Source organism: Lagopus muta, chromosome 6 (assembly GCF_023343835.1).
Source record: "Lagopus muta isolate bLagMut1 chromosome 6, bLagMut1 primary, whole genome shotgun sequence".
Classification (NCBI taxonomy): Eukaryota; Metazoa; Chordata; class Aves; order Galliformes; family Phasianidae; genus Lagopus; species Lagopus muta.
Genome location: NC_064438.1, coordinates 36,837,368 through 36,857,401, shown reverse-complemented (window position 1 = coordinate 36,857,401; position 20,034 = coordinate 36,837,368). Strand labels below are relative to the sequence as shown.

General features: G+C 36.3%; 1 protein-coding gene across 23 annotated transcripts in view; it reads right to left on the bottom strand.

The window, feature by feature from the left end:
* Positions 1-20,034, bottom strand: part of MIPOL1 (mirror-image polydactyly 1) — a 176,240-nt gene that overhangs the window by 129,285 nt on the left and 26,921 nt on the right. For 22 of the 23 annotated variants that reach the window (XM_048950008.1, XM_048950006.1, XM_048950005.1 and 19 more), the window contains 3 exons: positions 5,634-5,826; positions 4,074-4,209; positions 2,416-2,521 (listed from right to left, as the gene is read on the bottom strand). In XM_048950008.1, the coding sequence (XP_048805965.1) occupies positions 2,416-2,521; positions 4,074-4,209; positions 5,634-5,826 (435 nt within the window). Of the gene's footprint in view, positions 1-2,415; positions 2,522-4,073; positions 4,210-5,633; positions 5,827-8,171; positions 8,258-20,034 lie in introns of those variants that run through there. The other variant, XM_048950028.1, reaches the window with a different exon arrangement.

Here is a 20,034-nt window from a genome sequence, read left to right as displayed (position 1 = left end):
CTTTTTTATTCTCTCATAAGCCATCTCACAAATTTGCACTTCTCTTTACGTTTTCCTCCGAACAAAGTAAAAATCACAAAATGACAAGCTTTAGGTTATTTGCTTCTGAAGACCATTGTAGTAAAATTTTAAGATGGCCTTTGTCTTCAGCTTTTCTGTTCTTCCCAAAGGGCACATTTAGGTAAAGCCCATCAATTAGAGAGTTCCATTTAAAAATAGAATTTTAATATTCCTCAAAGTAGATAACATTTTATGGTGTACCTTTCTGACATTTTTTGCAGTATAATTTTGTGGAGTCATTTTCTTATCATAAAGTCAGTACAAAGTAATAATAAAAATGCAAACACCCATATTTACAAGCTTCACTTTACCATGTGTTATACGCTGTGGTAATTAAACATTAACTAGTAACATGAAATCACAGCAGCATGTGCTCTCCTTTCCACAAAGGACTTAAAATAAGGGAAAAATATTTTTCCTGAAACACACTGAGTCTTTATAATGTTCTGCTTGTCCATTAGAATTCTCCCCAAGGCTTTTACGACAGACAAGTATAGACCTTCACAAAGACACATACAGACCTCCATAAATTCAGTTCAGTTCACATCATTCCATATTTCAAAATGTTTATTCAAACTTCGGAAGAGTCTTAGAACAGTAAAATGGTAAGCAAAATGCTAGACATTAACAAGGCTACTGCTGCTACTTTTTTTTTCTTTTTCCAAACAGCCTAAGTACTAAGACTCTTAGCCTCTCTCACAGCATTTAAAGAATTTTATACTTCCTGAACCAGTAAAAGGATCAAAAAGATTATCTTTTTAAAAGACAATCCTTATTACTCATTGCAGCTCTCATTAAAATTTGGCATACTCTTTTTAACTGTAATAACTATGATAATTATTCTATCAATATACCTGCCATACTGTTTTAGGGGGAACATCATGGTTAGGACATAATTAGAAAGTTTAAACAGTAATGCAGGAGAAAACAATTTACTAACAAATATTTCAAATGTTTCCATAACAGGAAGACTAAATAGCATTTAGACAGTCATATATTCATTTCCAGGTTTTAACGAGGCTTTAACACCTATATCAAATAGAGTATTTATGTGCTACAGGTGCACAGAGGTAAAACACTGTGCAAACATCCAAGAACAAACACAAAACTTGGAATTCAACCCAAACAATTTGCATTAGCATTTGGCTGATGGATACAACTATGATGTGCAGTGCAGCCTTCTTTTGTCTTCTGAAAATACAGAAAACAAGGTCATTTAGGGTGATAGAAAAGTAAAATTCTGCCTGCATTTCACTTAAACTTGACTTCTAATAGCCATTTCCTCCTTTCTCATCCTCTACCACAGAAAATCTAGCAATTTTCTACTTGGAGTATGCAGAGACTAATTTACTCCCACGAGTTTCACGTTAAGCGTAAAGTCAGCCATCTGTTTTTTCAGTTTATTTTCACTGCTGTTTTCCTAGTTACTCACCAATACTGATATTTTGGGAACAGGTATTATTACTATCAATATTATTTGAATATTTATCCTCCACAAGGACACAACTTTACATAGCTTACACTGTATTTATGAACAAATAATACAATTAATTTAGAAAAGTACTCTCATTAATTTATTTGAAACACCTAGAGGAAAACCTCAGAGAACATTTCATCTACCGAGTACAAGATACACACTGTCACCTTTCAATAATAATAAAAATGCTCACCCTTCATTACTTTAGAAATTTCTGAAATCACAGAATGCAAACTGTTTCCAGTCTTGTGTGTATACCAAAGGATGATTAACAACAGATATAAGCATGTATCCACTCTTAACCATAAACTTAAAAACATTAAGGCCTCTTTCGCTGGAGACATAACATAATCAGATAAAAATTCATTAACTGCCAGAAGAACACATATTTTCAAGAAAGGTGCAGGTCTCTAGCTGAGGTGAATGTGCAACTACCTTCATACACCGGGAGAGGGGTAGTATTGCTCTGCATGAGCTAAAACAATAAGTGGTATTTGAACTGCTGGTTGAAAGGTAGAGGCACTGGTAATCATTATTTCCCCTTGTTTGTTCAGGACCTTCCAACAAAACAAACAACCTTTTTGTGATTGGATTGACATGGTGTTAACAATGCATTTAATGCCCAAATCAGTATGAATACAGGTAAAGCTCCTGCTAATACCAGTACCAGGATGTTAAAGCCACCTATTTTCTAAGCAACTCTAAACAGCCACACATGCACACACAAAAAAAAAAAAAAAAAAAAGAAAGAAAAAAAAAAAAAGTCAAATCTTCCCTCCTTTAGCAAATAAAGCTAACACTCACTAGGCCACGTCATATAGCAACCTCGTGTACTGCATGAGCTATATAGCCATCTGTTAAACGCTTGCCTACTGTACCTGCAATCTTTTCTGCAATCTTAGCTTCTGTAGCTCTCTCTTGCAGTTCTAAGTCCAGTTTTATTGTCTTCAACTCCTTGTCCTTTTCCAACACCTCATCTTGAAGCTGAATTGAACAAGTGTAACAAAATATTAAATTGCAGTCTTACTCCCAAAATACAAATATTGGTAATACCACAAATTCAATTTATTTTATTTATTTATTTAAAGGACAAATTTATTTAAGATAAATTGTTTTATCTTGCTCTTTGAGAAAAGAAGCAATGTGGATGCCATTGTTTTCATTTGGGAATCCCCTCTTACGATAATGGGGACGTCTGTGGTCATTCTCACTAAGGAAGTTCAGTTACGTGGAATATAATGTAAGTGGTAACTGCATGAGTAGCCTATTTCCCATCAAGAGTACTGACATAATTTATATCTGAAGAGCTGCAAATGTATCATTTTCCATGTGCATCACCAGATAGAAAACAGATATTCTTCTACATGCTGAGGTCTTTCTTTTAATTGGGAATTCACTGGCTCTGCTTATGGAGAAATGTCTGAGCTTGTCATTGAACAGTCAGTGACATTCCACATCATAACAGGATGGTTGAGGTTGGCAGGCCCTTTGGGTCCAACTGCTCTATCCCCTGCTCAAGCAGGGAAACCCTTAGCAGGTTGCCCAACACCACATTCAGGCAGTTTTTGGAGATCTCCATGGAAGATATGCTTCACAGCCTCTACGTAGCTTGTGTCAGTGCTCAGCCATCCACACAGTAAAGAAACATTTCCTGATTAGACAGAATCTCCTGTGTTCCAGTTTGTTCTCACTGCTCTTTGTCCCCTCACTGGGGAACATTTAGTGAAAAGGTTATACATTTTTCTGTTGTTTATAAAGATACAATCATTCCTAATGGTAGAAATAACACAGAGGTACCCAGGTGAGGTTGCTATATGGATCTCATGTACAGTATATGAGTTCCAGATTACGTTCATGAAACATTGGCTTTAGTTTTGCTAATTTTTTTGTATTTAAGAGCTCAAAAACTTATAATGAAATGCTTGAGCCACCTAAGATTAGGAATGGAGTGTTTAATGAAATAGATCATGTGTACTGCAGAACGTAAGTTTCAGATTTTGAATTGTGCCATAGTGTCATCATTTGAACTACTCTATTATAATAGAGAAGCTACAGTCCTGTCTTTATTATATCAGAAGTACAAAAGAGAAAAGGGGTAGCAAAGGCAAAACATACTCAAATTACATATATAAAATACACTGTCTGCTCTGATAACATGAATAGGATGCCAGTCATCACTACAAAGTGTTCTATTGTAAATAATTCCACACATAATAAATATGTTTTATGTGGAGACTCCAGTCCACAAGCTTTTTCAAGCCAAAGAAAACTTTTCCATTAGCGTCAGTAGGTTTTTTTTATCCATGATGCAGGAACTTACGTCACTGATTAAAAAGGTCAAAGAGCAGGATGAAAGTTTTTTTTAATTCTGGAAAAGCAGCTGTTAACCAGGCACTAACAATCTAAAATGACTAGAAAGTTATTGTTTAGAGTGCTTAAATAAATAACAAAACTGAATTAGGAACAGTTTAAAATTTATGCTTTATGAGACAATTGTAAAATAATAAATTCTGTGATCTGAGAATCTAAATTGTACCTTTTTATTTTTGGCCCTTAGAGTGTCCAATTCTTTTAAGAGGAATGAAGTTTGTGTCTTTCCACCAAAACCTGTGGGATCTTCCCTTGAAGATATAAATTCAGGGAGTATTTTCCCTCTACTTCCTACAGCACCACTTATAGGAGAAAGAAAAAAAAAGTTAATGGAAAGAACACTTCACCCTCCCAAAATGTATGCAAAAATAAACTAACAAAATTTGTTAACTGTTACAAATGTGTTCAGAAGCAATAACAGAAATGTGTTTCTATTACATCTTAAACCTGTAAGTCTAAAAGAAAACTTCTAAGTATGGAAATAATAAGCAAATATACTACAATGCTAACGCATAAAACTGATGAATAGAAAGTGGCTATAAACAGAAAATGCTTATGAGAAGCAAATATTAATATGGAAAAACAAAGCAGTGAAACATTTGCGGATCAAATTGATGCTCAGATTATAAGAAACCAAATTCTTCAGGATGAACAATTTCACATTTACTGAAATGAGAAGATCTAGAAGATCTAGAAGTTAGTATAGTAGTAGTTTTGTAGAAAACTACAAAATTATAGGGCTATTCTAATTATTATATTTGATGGCAAGAATTCCAGTTTTAAGATTACTTTATTTAGCCAGAGACAGCGAAAAATGAGAAGAGATTCAATTACGTGCAGGGCCACCAACCTCCAGATCTGATACTAGACGAGGCTGCCCAGGGCTCCATCCAACCTGGTCTTGAATACTGCCAGGGATGGAGGTATTCAACCTCTCTGGGCAGCCTATAGCAGCACCTCACCACTCTCTCTGTAAATAACTTCTCCCTGACATCCAATCTAAACCCTCCCTCCTTGAGCTTAAAATATATTATATATATTTTTTCAGTATATACATTACAGTGCATATATTACATCACATATAGGATGTGTGTGTATGTTTCTTAAGATTTCAATATAGGGCCATAGTTTAGTACAAAACTTAAGGATAGAATAGAATCGTCGGATTTGCTCTTCTCTAGATTTCTGTCACAGACCCTGCCTACAAAGTATTACAACTCCTGACCTTTAGTCTTCCGACTTCACCTAGATTTCACCCTGATTCATTCTTGTTTCCTAGCTTATGCCATCTAATTGCCTAATCAGTCATCATACTCAAGGTACATTTATGGTTTAAAGCCACACATACTACTAGACTTTAGATCACCCTTTCTAAATCTGTACAATACGCGCATTTTAAATTACCTGAAGAGATTACAATTAATTGAAGTACCTACAGTGTGCAGATAAGCCACTGCCATGAACATATTCTTTATAAGCGCTGGAGGAGACAGTGTTAAAATGCTGCATTCCAACAGGAAAGAAGGACAGATACGGTCATCACAGTTACATGTACAAGCTATCAACTGGTACTCAATGCCTAGAAAAATCAGTTTTCCTAGTCTAAGTAAAAAGATTTACTGATTCTCAACTTCCCTGACATTATAAAATATTATAGCTACTTTGTTTGCATTATTAATTTTAGAAAAAAAAAAACAAAACAACGTATTTTGAGGTATTTCTGTACCTTGATTCTCCAGGACTGGAACTGAACTGAGCACACATATTTGGAGATCTTCCTTGACTGGTTACTAACAAATCTGAAAGTTTCAGCACTTCATCTTCTGCTTGGATGAAAAAATCCGCTTTTCTGGAGGAATTTGGATGAAATTGAAATTCTGCACAGAAATCTTCTCCTTTCTGTCCCAAGTTGTGGGTTTCTAATTGGAAACAGATATGAATTTTTAATTTTATTTTTCTATTTGGAGAAAAAGAGCATTTTTTATCACTTAAAAATGGTTTGCTACGTTGTTATTTTATCAAAAGTTTAGTTTTTCAAGCACACCTTCTTCATTCCACAAAGGAATGAGCACTGTGCTGCTTCAGGCGCTGACATAGCAGTTACTGCCTACTTACCAGACTTTTCTCATGCAGTCCTGAAAAATTCACTACCATTTCCCAATCCTTCTTCCCCTTCAATGACTGCTTAAAATGACCTTGCAAACCATCTACCTATCTTTTTGGGAAAAAATTATCCTAGTGAGGCATGATGAATTTCCACTCTAAAGAAGTGAATTTTCACATTTTGAACTACAGTTTCACTTACATTGAGGTCTTTTTCAAATTTTGGTTGCAAAAGGAATATTAACAAGTTGTAATTAGCGACAAACAACTTAAGGTCCCACTGGTCACTTCCAGAATGCGTGAACTAGAGGCTCATACAACTAAAGAATCTAGAGAATGCAAAGCACAAATTGTGTCAAAGGGAAAAATCATCTGATTATAAGGTTGAGTATGACAGGCAATTCTCCTAAGCCTGGCTACTAGATATTTTTTTTTTTTATGATGTATTTCTGATATCATGGTACTTAAATAAAAGAAGGATCTACATACCAAGAATATTCTTTCATAAAGCAAGAACAAGTTTTAATTATAGAACTATATTAAAAAATGATGAGGAAGACATTAAAAAAAAACTGAAAATGGAAAAAAAAAAGTATTTTTCACAAGTAGGGAACACATAGTGAAGCTTTTGCTTATTTAATAAAGTTAGCATTTCCAGTCATTTTGGATAAATTGTACTTTAAATACTCTTTGATCCAACTTATTACTTCCACATCAAAAAAATGAGAACAGATTCATCAAAAATAATAAGAAACTGACATCTAGTCTGTCATCTGTCTAATTGACAGCACCAAGGTGTCATGCTGCATATAAAACAGAAAAGCACAAATTCCAAGTGAAAAAATACTAAAGCACATCTGTAAAATCAGGTGCAAGAGATTCTTCTTTCTGTGAAGAAGAGGCATAGACAATGGCACAGGTAACAGCCTGAGAGCGAAAAGAGAATCTTCTTGTGGATTGGCTGGAGATGGTTTAACAAGTCTCCACAAAAAGCTGTGCATTACCATCATGTAGAGAAGTTTTCATACGTGCAACTCATCTATATTCTCTTTATCTACAAGTTCTCTTGAATCCCCTCTCACCATTCCTCTAAACTGCAACCAGATTTTCATACTAGAGAAACAACAGACAACAGTGCAGCAGAATCCCTGTTTCTAAGTAGTAATAAGCATGAGGGGATCATAACCTGATAAGACACTAATTAACAAATATAATCTACTACTGCTTCCAGTACTGTGATCAAAATGTATTCCTTGTATCAGATCCTTTTGCAGCTAATGCTATAACTGAACATAGCCACGTAGATTCTGAACAAATGTACACTGTTCACTGGCTCAGCATCCTGTAGGCTTGCGAGCAGATATAAATATTGCAAATTATGCTGTCACACTCTGAAGGAGGGGTGCAATGCTTCAGTTGCCTTAACAATCTTTTCCTTTCTTCTTTGGGCATCAACATTTTCACCAAGGCTGTCATCCCTGTTGCAGGCTGTGCTGGTCTCAGATGGTGAGATTCCCAAAGGCAGATCTTACCAGTAAAGACTGAGGTGAAGACATTGAGTAACATAGTCCTTTCTCACCACAGCCTCTGCTGCATTTGAGCAGTGGGGCAACATTTCTACACTGTTCCTTTTACACTTTATATATCTGTAGAATCCTTTTTTGCTTTTCTTCTCATCTGTTTTAAGATTAAACTCCAGATGGGCTTTGGTTTTCCAAATCCCATCCCTGCACAAAGAATCTCTCTGCATTCTTCCTGTTCCCATTTCCACATCTTCTATGCCTTCATTTTATGCCTGAGTTTAGTCAGGAGCAAAAGGCATTTGGCTGCCTTTGCTTGATTTCCTGCTTGTCAGGATAGACCATTTTTTAGCTTGGAGTAGGCAAATCTTGAATACCAGTGAGCTCTCTTTAATATTGCATCACTCCAGGACTGAATCCTATATAATTCTTCCAAACAGATCACACACATTCTATTCTCCTGAAACCCAAGGCTGAGGTTCTGCTTCTGTCCTTCACCCTTCTCTCAGGATCCAGAACTCTACCATTTCATAACAACTGCAGCCAACGCTGTCTCCCAGTTTGGTATCTCCAGCCAGTACCTCCTTATTTCTAAGTATTGGATCCAACAAAGCACCCTCCCTTGTTGTCTCAGCAATCACCTTCTTCAGCAGTTGTCAACAAAGGACTCTTCTACACTGTGTCCTGCTGTGTTGGCCTTCCAGCTGATTACCAGAATCACTGAAGTCCCCTATGAGGTCCACAGCCTGCAAACATAAGGCTGCTGCTTCTTATCTGCAGGAGGAGGTAAATATCTGCAGATTAACTCCTGATTAAATTGTGGGCCAAATGGAAGACTGGGATACTTCATGCGTCCTTTCATTAAGTATATGAAACCTTATGGAAACAAGAAAAGAATTTAGTCTGGGACTAGGCCTGTTTTGACATTTATTACTGCTAATGTTGCTTCCTTAAGCAATTTATATTTGCTACACACCTTTCATCCAGATTCAATTCCCTCATGTGCATGGGTAAGACTGAGCACCACACAGCAAACCTGCAAGTGGCATTCCTGGAAATACTAGATGAAAAACAGAGGAACTATCTTTCCCCCTGTTGGCACTGTAAAAGAGAACAAGACAGCAGCCTTCTCCACCCAGAATCAGAAGGACTCTGCTCAATGGCATTAAGGTTAGAAGTTTTTTCACTTGTTTCAATAAAGCCTCAATTGTTTTGTTATTTTCTTTTGTCAACTTGCTAAATTTGTCATTAGAATGCTTTGAGGAATCACAGTTAGATCAATAAGGGCAATGAATTTTTTATTTCTAAAAACACTTCTACATTTAGTCTGTGACACTGCTCCCCACCCCAAGTAATTTAGGCCTTGGTATAAGGTAGAGTCTTGTCTTCCCTTTAAACCAAGCAGCAACGTTAATCAATGCACTTCAGTGCTTTTCTTCATGCCTCCTGCAAATTGTATTATGCACTAATTACCAATGCTGCAGAGACACACTGGGGAGTAAGTAGCATTTGCAATAATCAGGCTGCACAAAGAACATCAGAGAAAGCATACAACAGCCTTGAAATCTTCATGAAAAATGGTGTAGTTTTCATTAAGTGGTATCACCGCCACTGATTTTGGTTCTTTAGTACACTAAACAACATATTTTCCATATAGAATAGAACAAGCTCAGTAGCTCAGATTAATATTTCACTATAGGGAGAAGCAGAATAGCTGATCTTCTGTTTTATGTATTTATCTTGAATGAATAGCTCATTCACATTAAGGGAAAGAAAGGCAAATGTTAGGAAGAAGAAATATAAAGACACTAGAAATAAAGCTGGGAATTGATTATAGGGGAAGTAGGAAGAAGATAATGTCGTCACAGCTTGAAATAGTAAAGGTAGAACAGAATTCAATGTTGGTAAGCTAGAAATGGTTAAAAAGTCAAAGTAAAAATATTAAACCTAAAGCAATTGGAAGGCAGCCGCAATTTCTCAGAGCTTTTTCTCAGAAAGAGGGGACCGGAAGTGACAGAAGTGAAAGAGCATCAGAGAATCCTTTAATATGGAAACTCATAATACAGAAAGATGCAAGTGCACAGAAGGCAGAGTTTTGCCTTCAAGGCCAAGGAGGCAGCAGCCTCTTTTATGCACAGCTGGTGAGATGCATTCACCATTCCACCATCCAGCAAAGCTGGATCCTCTTCTGTCTGCAATGTTTAGCACTCCCCTATCCAAACTGCTCTGATCACCCCTGAGATTTGCAGGGGGGTCTCTGAGGAGCCACAACAAAAGGAGAAAACAGCAGCAACAACAACAAACCTAGAACATGCACACAGCACCGTAGAATCTATGCTAGGCTACAATCCACCCTGCAGAGGATGATGGGGACATCAGAAGTCCCAAACCAGCTTCAAATGTAACAATAGCTATTCAGAGATTTCAAGTACTTTAAGTCAGTCTGTAGCACAGATAAAGCATGTTCTTATCTGCCTGCAAAAGACTGCATGAATGAACCCGTAAAGGAATGGGACTAAGATATAGAACAGAAAAAGGAGTAAAATGGGGAAGGAAGAGAACAACCATACACATTTTGGGGAAAAAAAATGCAGAACAAAACATGTTGCTGTACTTGAAGAGCTGACTACAACCTTAACGACTGAATCCCTCCAAAATCCACTTGTTAACAAACTAATAAGGACACATGTACTCCTTTTTCCCCGCCTCTCTCCTTGGGCATGGGTCTGTGGGTCCCCGCACACCATTAGTCATGGAACCAGGCCAAATCGGCCTGTAAAGTACTGACAGTTTGACACAGCTTCCCATAGTATTCTCATGGAGAAGTTGGCAGCCCATAGCTTGGGCAGATATGCTCTCCACTGGGTAAAGAACTGGCTGGGTGGCTGGCCCCAGGGTGGCGTGCCCCAGGGGTTGATACTGGGACCTGTCCTATTCAGTATTTTTACTGATGACAGGATTGAGTGCACCTTCAGTAAGCTTTCAGATGACACCAAGCTGGGAGAAAGTGTCGATCTACCAGGGTAGGAGGTCCCTACAGAGGGATCTGGACAGGCTGGATAGCTGGGCTGAGGTCAGTGGGATGAAGTTCAACAAGTCCAAGTGCCAAGCCTTGCACTTTAGCCACAACAAACCCAGACAGCCCTACAGAATTAGGGCAGAGTGGCTGGAAGACCATGTAGAGAAACAGATCTGGGGTACTGATTGATGCTCAGTTGAACATGAGCAAGCAATGTGCCAGCAAGAAGGCCATCGTGGCATCCTATTTCAGAAATAGTGTTGCCAATAGGAGCAGAGATCATCCTCTGTGCTTGGCACTGGTGAGGCCACACCTCAAGTAATGTGCACAGTTTTGGGACCCTCACTACATGAAAGGGTGCTCAGAAAAGTCAACAAAGCTGGTGAGGCATTTGGAGCACAAGCCTTATGAGGAGTGACCAAGGAACCTGGAACTGTTTAGTCTTGAGGAGGCCCAGGAGAGACTTTATTGCTCTCTACAACTACCTGAAAGGAGGTTGTGGTGAGGTGGGAATCGGCCTCTTCTCCCACATAACTAGCGACAGGACTAGAGGGAACAGCCTTATGTTGCACCAGGGAAGATTCAGGTTGTACATTAGGAAATAATTATCTAAGAGAGTGGGTAGGCACTGGAACAGGCAGCCCAAGGAGGTGGTGGAGTCACTGTCCCTGGAAGTGTTTAAGAAACTTTTAGATGTTGTACTGAGGGACATGGTTTAGTAGGAAATACTGGTGATAGGTGAATGGTTGGACTGGATGATCCTAGAGGTCTTTTCCAACCTTGGTGATTCTATGAACATTCTATGAGCATTCTATGATTCCAACTTTCCCAGCTCTGGTAGTTAAGTTAGTACTATGCCTGAATATTCATTCATGAGCTGAAAATGACGGCTAAGTCTTTCTGACAAAGACAAATGTTCATTCACGTTAACCACTGCAACTTCTACCAAACAGAATGCTTGTGAAAGGCTCAGATAACTTAACAATTCACCTCATACTGAATGTCTAAGAGGCATAAATCCTGAAAATGAGCGGGAAACGCAAAAGTAAGGGATTTTATAGATATGCAAGAAAAGAAATTGAGGCTGGTAGAAGAAATCTGATCCTATTGCTTGGCATAAGCAGAAAAAATAAGAGTTGGGTTAGGATTTGTGCACTTTCAGAGCGTCTGTCCTTTCCTTTTTAATTTCTATTGGAGTTAACACAGACACAGCATGTATAATTAACATGCATATCTCAAAGAGCATTATATTATTTTTAACTTTCTCTCAAAATTTTACTTTTTCCAAATTCCCACGAAAAGATACAGTTCTTGTTTTCAAGAAGAAGGTAATTCCTGTTTCTGGAAAACAATTACAAAAGCTCCATACATAAAATTTAAGCTCAAGATACATTTTCTTGAAGAAAAAAAAAAAAAAAAAAAAACAACAAAAAGAAACCAAAAAGCCATAACTAAAACAAACAAGTGCAGCTTTACTCACCTTTGGGTTTATTACAAATATACTTAAGATATAGTTACTTAGTCCCCTTCAGTATCACGTAGTTCACTGACAACCAGCAACTTTCAATTACAAATAAATCACTGATATTTTATGGCACACTTCCTACCGTTCAAAGAAAACTGGACAACATTTAAGACAGTTGTTCAGTAGGACTCAAAGATCTCACTAAATCACTTGGGCAGCAAGACAGAATGGCAGTTACAGGAAACCTGATAACATCAAGGCTGAGCTCTGAATATTTTTGTAATATAAATCTAATTCCTTTTAATTTCTCAGTGCTCTGCATAGCCAAAAATATCACACAAAGAAGTGCCAAGGCATTGGTGCTTATAAAGAGGAAATATTCACAAAGATGCATTGTATGTTCAGTGTCCCAACAATTATCAAGTGAAAAGCATGAGGCAACTCTTACTGAGATAGACTATGTGATCTCACTGTAAGAAACAACTGACAGAGGTTCATTTCAAATAAATCTTGAAAGGAACATTTTCTCAAGATATTTTAGAAAGGATACGTAAGTACCATGATAGAAATTTTAGTATGAGCAAGACTAAAGAACAAAAAAGTCATGGTGGAAATAAAACTGCAGAAGTTTGTGTTTTATCATGGAGCCTCACTGGTGGCCTTTGCTCCATTCTCCTTGGAGAAATGGAATTCTTTTCTTTCCATCAAAGAGGCCTAATGCAACTTGAATAACTGCAAAAAAAAAAAAACTAACTTCAAATGAATTCCAAGAAAAATATATCATTTTTACCTGTTAATGATAACGTTTACAGAACCAAAAGATTAAGAGGAATTTCAAATCATCTTTCACATTCCTTTATGATGACCTTAATACACATGACAAACTACAGTATTTCTACGTTAGAAGACATGCTGACATGCTGTGTACACATATAGAAACTTCATGTAAACTTCTCGTAATTTCAGTAGAAGGCAGAAGAAATGAAACCACTTTTCTTTTTTACATTGGCTATAGTTTTAATACAGAAAATGTGAATAATTAAAACTGTCAGTTAATCTTTTTAGAATTCAGATTAATAAAACAGTAAAACTCTAATGAATGATCATTAGCTATGGTTTGTACTTATTAAGTCCAAAATCCCAATCAAATATATCAATGTATTCTGATCAGAATTTTACTGAAAAAGTTCTCTGCAAATGAAGTAAAAATAACTTAAGCTGTATTTGGAATTAAAGCTTGCTGTATATCTCATAACATAAACACACACACACACACACACACACACAAAGAGGCTTGAAAATATCTTTTTGGCAGCCAAAATACAGACAAAAGTCAGAAGTTTAATGATTCATTTTTAATTCCTTAAAGGAATCTGAAGAGAACACTGAATTCATTCTGTGATGGCAACTTAAGCAGGGGGTGACACCTGTGTTACTTTGAACGCTTCTTTATTCACCTGTACTTGCATGGAACACTGGCAACACCCTTCATAAAAAATAAATTCAGAAGGAGATTAAGAACAGTTGGAGTTATTCTGGCAAAGACTATTTTTACAATTCTCTGAAGACTGATTATTTTTGTAATGATGTTTCCCTTGTCTGTCTCTCATCAAGTCTTTCACTCTCCTATTTTACATCTAAGCAGCAGTTGAAGAAAGAACCATTAGAAAAGGTAGAAAAATGCTTCCAAGTGTTTAAAATAAGTGACCAACCATTATTTCGGTAGTCACCGCCGTTAAATAGTGATGCATTTATTAATGTGCAAATATCACACATTTCCTTTGGCATTCCACTCTCTGTTTGCAATTCATTAACACACAGTTATTTTAAAATATTAGTCTCTGAGAAGACACCAGATTTTCACTGGATTGGTCTCATACTTGAAAAAAGTGTTTTTATACTCTGAATGCATCAAAACAGCAGAATCTTTAAACAGATACTAAGTGGGATTCACAGCAACACAATGTTAGTTCTAATGGACGGATGATTGTGTTTGGTCTTTTGAAACTTTGAAGTATAGGTAAGTCTTGATCACACAAATTAATAAATCCTAAAGCTGGAGTTAACAATAACTATTACACCCAAATTCTGCAGCTTAGCCCAGCCAATTTTTCAAAAGGTCAGGTTGTGAACTGGAGAAGATCAGGGAGGTCCACCGCATAGCTTTGTTGCCAGGCATCTCTCGTCTGGATTGTTGCAGGCATTTATTAGTATTCGTCAGCAGACTCAACAAAGCAAACAAGAAATTCAAGCACGAATAATAAAATGAAATGCTGCTATATAACCCTTTGTCATTCAGCAAATACAGGACTTTTTAGCTACATTGTTCCTAAACCTGGGTTACTACTTTAATTTTTCTCCACAGTGCTGACTGAATGAGTATGCATGTGTGTTAAATGCAGAGCTCCCTTAACAACTGCAGGACTGCCATTTAATCTGTTGGTAGATGGACCATTTCCTGTGGGAACTCTAGCTATGATTTCCAGATCCACCAAATAAATCTCAGATTAAGATTCCAAATGAAACCTGCCTTTGGCAGATAAAAAATGTCAAGATGGATATAAACAGTAAAATTATAAATTATCTAGGTGTTGCACGATGACTTGATGTGCGTTTTTTGTTTACACTTTCCCCGATATCACAACTATACAAGGCATTCATCAAATGTCACACTTTCATAATATTGGAGGCATCATTAAAACTGTTTGGCTAAGGACCTTGAAGTGTTTAAGCAGTAGCTCAAAAGTATATTTGTGCAAAGTAGAAGAATAAATTTACATATCAGCAGCAGCTCATAAGGGATGGGTAAATATTCTGTTTATCTCTCATTGTAATTCAGGTTAGTTTAAATACAGGGTTTCAGGATATCATTACAGCCTATATGGAGTTATTACATAATTTCCAAACATAGTGTGTGCTAGAGTTTTACTAAGCATGCTGTGTTTATATTTTCTAAAACAGCTGAAAACAAAGTAAACTCTTCTATCCCATTTTTCTTTTGCTATTGTGATTCCAGACAATTGCTTTTCACATATAGCCTCTTTCATTATCTAAATCTTAATGATCCAGAACTCCCTTTTATCTAGGCAGGGTCATGTTTCCTGATGCCCATTAATTATAGTGGAAATTCTCTTATCCAAACGTACTCAACCTCCCCTACCACAAACAAACAACTAAGGCTTTGCTGAATTTCATATTCCAAGCTACGTCCCAGAAAACTACAGACTTGCAATTATTAAAAAAAAATAATAATACTGTAACTTTAAATGTCCAACATAAGAGAAATGTCACTGTGTGAAGTGACAGGAAGACACCTCATCCACATACCCTGATACATGCATACCTCTACTAAAAACACACATGGACTCTCAGAAGTGAATCTCCAATGCACTCTGGAGATCCAGGGCATGCTTATTTATTAAATAAAATCCTTTGTTACACCTTCATGCTGAACTTAAATGTCATTCTAGTTAATAAAGTACTAGCAGCAAAAGTTTCTAAAGAAGAAAATAACCAAATTTCTGCATTTTTGCCAAGTCTTCTAAAGGTCCTCCTGATGCACCACATAACAATCACTGTGAAATAACTGCTGCTTCTTCCTGAAGCACATTTCAAGACATTCTGAAGTCAGCTGCACTCAAATAATAAACACTAAGGAGATTCAAAGTGCAATACTTCAAGCTGTGCCCTCTCCCCATCTGTACTGCTTGCAGGACTTGGTGCAGACTGGGCACTTCGTGATTTTGTTAAAAAACTGAAAATACATCACAACACTTGAATGAGTCAGGCAGATACTGAAAACTTATTTGTGCTTCTTATGACAAGTCTTTTTCCACTCAGCCTGTACAAATGTGCTATATTTAAGAATATACTAGAAATATATAAGAAAAGAATGGGGTAGGAAAAGGAAATATGAGAATTTATATGTATGAAAGAGGAATTATATTTATAGGAAAGATTAGATAGCAGCAGGTCTTTACATCCTATACTCTGCAGAGAAACCTGCCACCATTCTTACCACCTGAAAATGGGCAGCAGGCATGCAGTGAGTTTGAGGCTGAAAGTACAACACCCATGCAAGACACAAATTGAATCACGTGTTGAAGAGAATACTGTCTCTGTGTGTATAATGTGGATTCCTCTGCATAAATACATATGCAGTGTTCAGGTCTTCCTCATTTTCCAGATAAGCAGTATTCCTTATTGCTAAAAACAGGGAAGGAAAGGAAGAACAAACTCACAGTATCTCATCTTGAGGCATGTGAAAGAAGAAACAGACTTCAATATGACAACTGTTTATTCTGCTTCTACTGCAGCCTTGGAAGAAAAACTTCAGATTTACTCTATCCTGCAGTTGTAACTGATGTGTTCTGGAGAAAGAGGAAGCAACTCTTCTACCACCAATTGCTTTCTGACCTATCTAGATCATCAGACAAAAAAAAAATGAGTAAAATCTTTACAACATCTCAGTACTTTTAAAGCTTCCTTTACCCCTTCATCTTGGTGGGTGGGTGTTAAAGTCACACAACAGTAATTCCAGACAAATTCTTGTAAATAGTACAACCTCCCACCCCTCCCACCCCCCCCCCCCAAAAAAAATTAAATAACTGCACAGCTTGAAAAATTAGCTTTTCTTAATGACAGTTTACAAATAAATGGTGAGGGGCAGAAGTTTAATTTCTAGGAAATTAGTGAAAAAAGATTATACATTTTACTCAGCCTATGCATATGACTGCCACTGCCTCAATTACCATGAACACAAAAGTAATGGCTGATGATGAAGAGCATTTATAGATGGCAGTAAATAAGTGCACAAAATATTCTAGTGAGTATTTATTCCCTGAAATATTATTCATTATGCAGCAAAAGAATGCAGAAGTATTTTTCTAAGCAATACAGACACATACACATCATGACCATTACAATACAAGGAAAGCTATGGCCAGATTCTTAACAGAAAACACCACGCACTCCTGCAACACAAATGAATGCACAAATACACAATGCAGTAAAAACTACTGTCTACAAATAAGCTTGTGGCATGCACTTGTGTTTAAGCAGTTCTATATACAGATAATTTGGTCATTAGGTTTGCATAGCTGTTCTCCTCTCTTTCTCCTGGATGAAGCAAAACTAGAAAGCAACAGCTCACCACCTAATCCAACACTTTTCAGACTTCCGTGCACCATTTGATTCTGCAATCCCATTCCAATCTACATTGTCTTTCATACTGGAATCTCCTCTGAACTATAGTTTCCAGGCAGGCAATTTTAAAGTATTTTTATGAGTCATGCAAACATTCTCTTGCAGGACAACAAGCTATAGTGAAAGTGTCCATATTTATCATAACTTAGAACTGACAACAAATTCTTAAGGGTGAAACTGGTTCATTGACACATATTTCTGTAGATGCTTTAAGTAGCGACTTAGAAATGTGCATTATTCCCCTGCTTGAAAAATGTAACATCTATCTTTTAAAAAAAGTCAACCACTTTCCCATTAAAAACAAACATCTTATGAATTTTAACTAATAATTACACAATGTATTTTATTCTAGATCAGCAAAATCGTAAAGTTGTTGTCAAAACAGACCAAACAGTATTCTGTATTCTAAAAACTCACCCTAATTTCTGCCCTGTCCTTAAAAAACATGTTCACTCAGAAATATGACCCAAGTAAAACACTACAGCAGTGAAAAACAAGTACCTTCACTCATTCAAATCCGTACATGGCATGAGTCAAATGAAACACAATTTCCAATATTTCAACACTTACTGCTTCACTATCATTATAACTCTTTTGTAAAATTGACATATCAGGTCATGAATATATATCTAAGGACAGAAAGAATACTTTTATATTTTCACATTATTAATGTTTCTGCATGTTTTTTCATGCATGTAAACCCTGAAGAAGTAACAATGCAATCCAGGTGCAGAGTGCATCTACAGCCCTACAACGTTAAGTGATGCAGCTATTTACTAATATAATTTATATATAATTTTATTATTATAATTTATTTTTATAATAAATGATGATCCTAGGCTTTATAGTTTCTATTCTGAATATTTTTCCTTTCGAAATTACAGAATCTTTACTGGCCTGCTGCCAACATCCCTAATACATTCCCTCAAGTATTGTTAGAAAAGTCACTATCTTTTTAAAAACTGAGTCCTATGGTAAATAATAAACAGTACATTTAATCAGATACAAACTCAAAATAATAAATCTTGGACTTACTGATCCAAACAATCCAGAATGCTAAAAACAAATTATCAACTTTCAAACACTTCAGATATATTAAACATAGACTTTATTTTTCAAATATTTTATAACACCTATTAACAGGCTACATATTAACCCACATAGCCACCACAAACCTACCACTTCTCAGTACCTAGCATTTAAAAAAGATAACTCTCATTGCTTAACTGCATTTTCATCAAGCCAGCTAAATTAAACCTCAATTTATTCAGTATGTTATTAAAAATGAATATTATTAGATTTTTTCTAAAAAGAGCTTTTGAACTTGCGAGTAGGAACAGCCAGCTACAGTACAGCACCCACTGCAAAAAGGAAAGATATCACAGATAAAGAAAGTAGAACACAGAAAAGTACACAATTCAACTTTAGACATTTAAACAGAAAACTTAAAGTTGCTCTAGTTTTTTTTAAACTTCCCTAAGAGTACAAACAAAGACATTATGTGATGATTGATACAAAAAAAAAAAAAAAAAAAAAAAAAAAAGAGAGAGAGATAAGAGGGTATTAATTTTTCTTCCCAGTTTTTCTGTGACCATATGAATAATTCTATTAGATTCACTAATAGGTAAGTGGTAGCTTAGAAGAAATAGCTTTCTTAACAGCACAAAATGTTAATTTAAGGCATCAGAAAAACAATGCATATGAAACTCAGCAAATAACCAGTTTTTAAAGTATCTGAGAGCTGCACAACAGCATTTCTTGCAAATGGATAGAAAACATTTCACAGAGAATCAGTTTATAGTATTCACTTGCAGCCTACTCTGGAAAAGTTAACCTTTTGAACCATTCTTAGGGTATGCTGACCCCTAAAGGTCTAAAAATACTAAATCTGACTAAGCCATAATACACTGAAAGCATAAATTCTCAGAATACATTCTCCATTAAGTTAACAGACCACGACTATTGCTTTTTTCAGTGCATTTGATCCTAGAACGTTTTTAAGTTATCTCAATAATAGCCCGAAATATCATGATTAAATTAGGTCTACAAGTAGTTTGTCATACACAATATAGAAAGGAATTCCTGTCAATACTAAGAAAGGTATAATCTCCAAGAAGAAGCGTTTCTACTCTGTTCCAAACATCAGACTCTCCTTATGGAAACACTCGTCACTTACTGTGGCTTCTGAAAGAAAACAATAAAATTCCAAAAAAGAAATACACAAAATACTATCCGTCTCCCACACAGGAGGCATCTTTGATGTAACACACCTATTCCATATTTTTTCAATCTACATAAAGCCACCTCCTGGAAAAAATCCACCCTTCTATGATGTACTGAATGTCTCCTTCCTGTGTGTATGCTTTCTTCAGTCTTTTTATATTGTCATCTAGATACAGGTCACTTTCTGACACTTCTGCAAAGTCAGTCATGTAGCATCCTCTCAAACTCAGCCTTTGTAAAACTTTCTCTCACAAAGCATAGAAAAAATATCTGAGAGCAACACCGTGGTCATCCAAATACAAAAATATCCTTCTGTCCTGATGAAGTTCAAAACTCTATGAACCACGGAAGTGGTGAAGTTCCTTCCAAACAAACAAACGAAAGCCCTCTCAACCTCATTACTGCCTGTATGTGGTTGAGGTAGTAGTAAGAAATTACTAAATATTAGTGGATGTCTTAACTGTACTTTAGCCAGGTGTGAATAGACAAGAAAGTTAGAGATAGCCTTCATGTTTGTTGTTTACTTCCCCACATTTTTAGTAAGTACAATATACAGGCTAAGAATTAAAATTATACTTCTCAGAATTTTAAT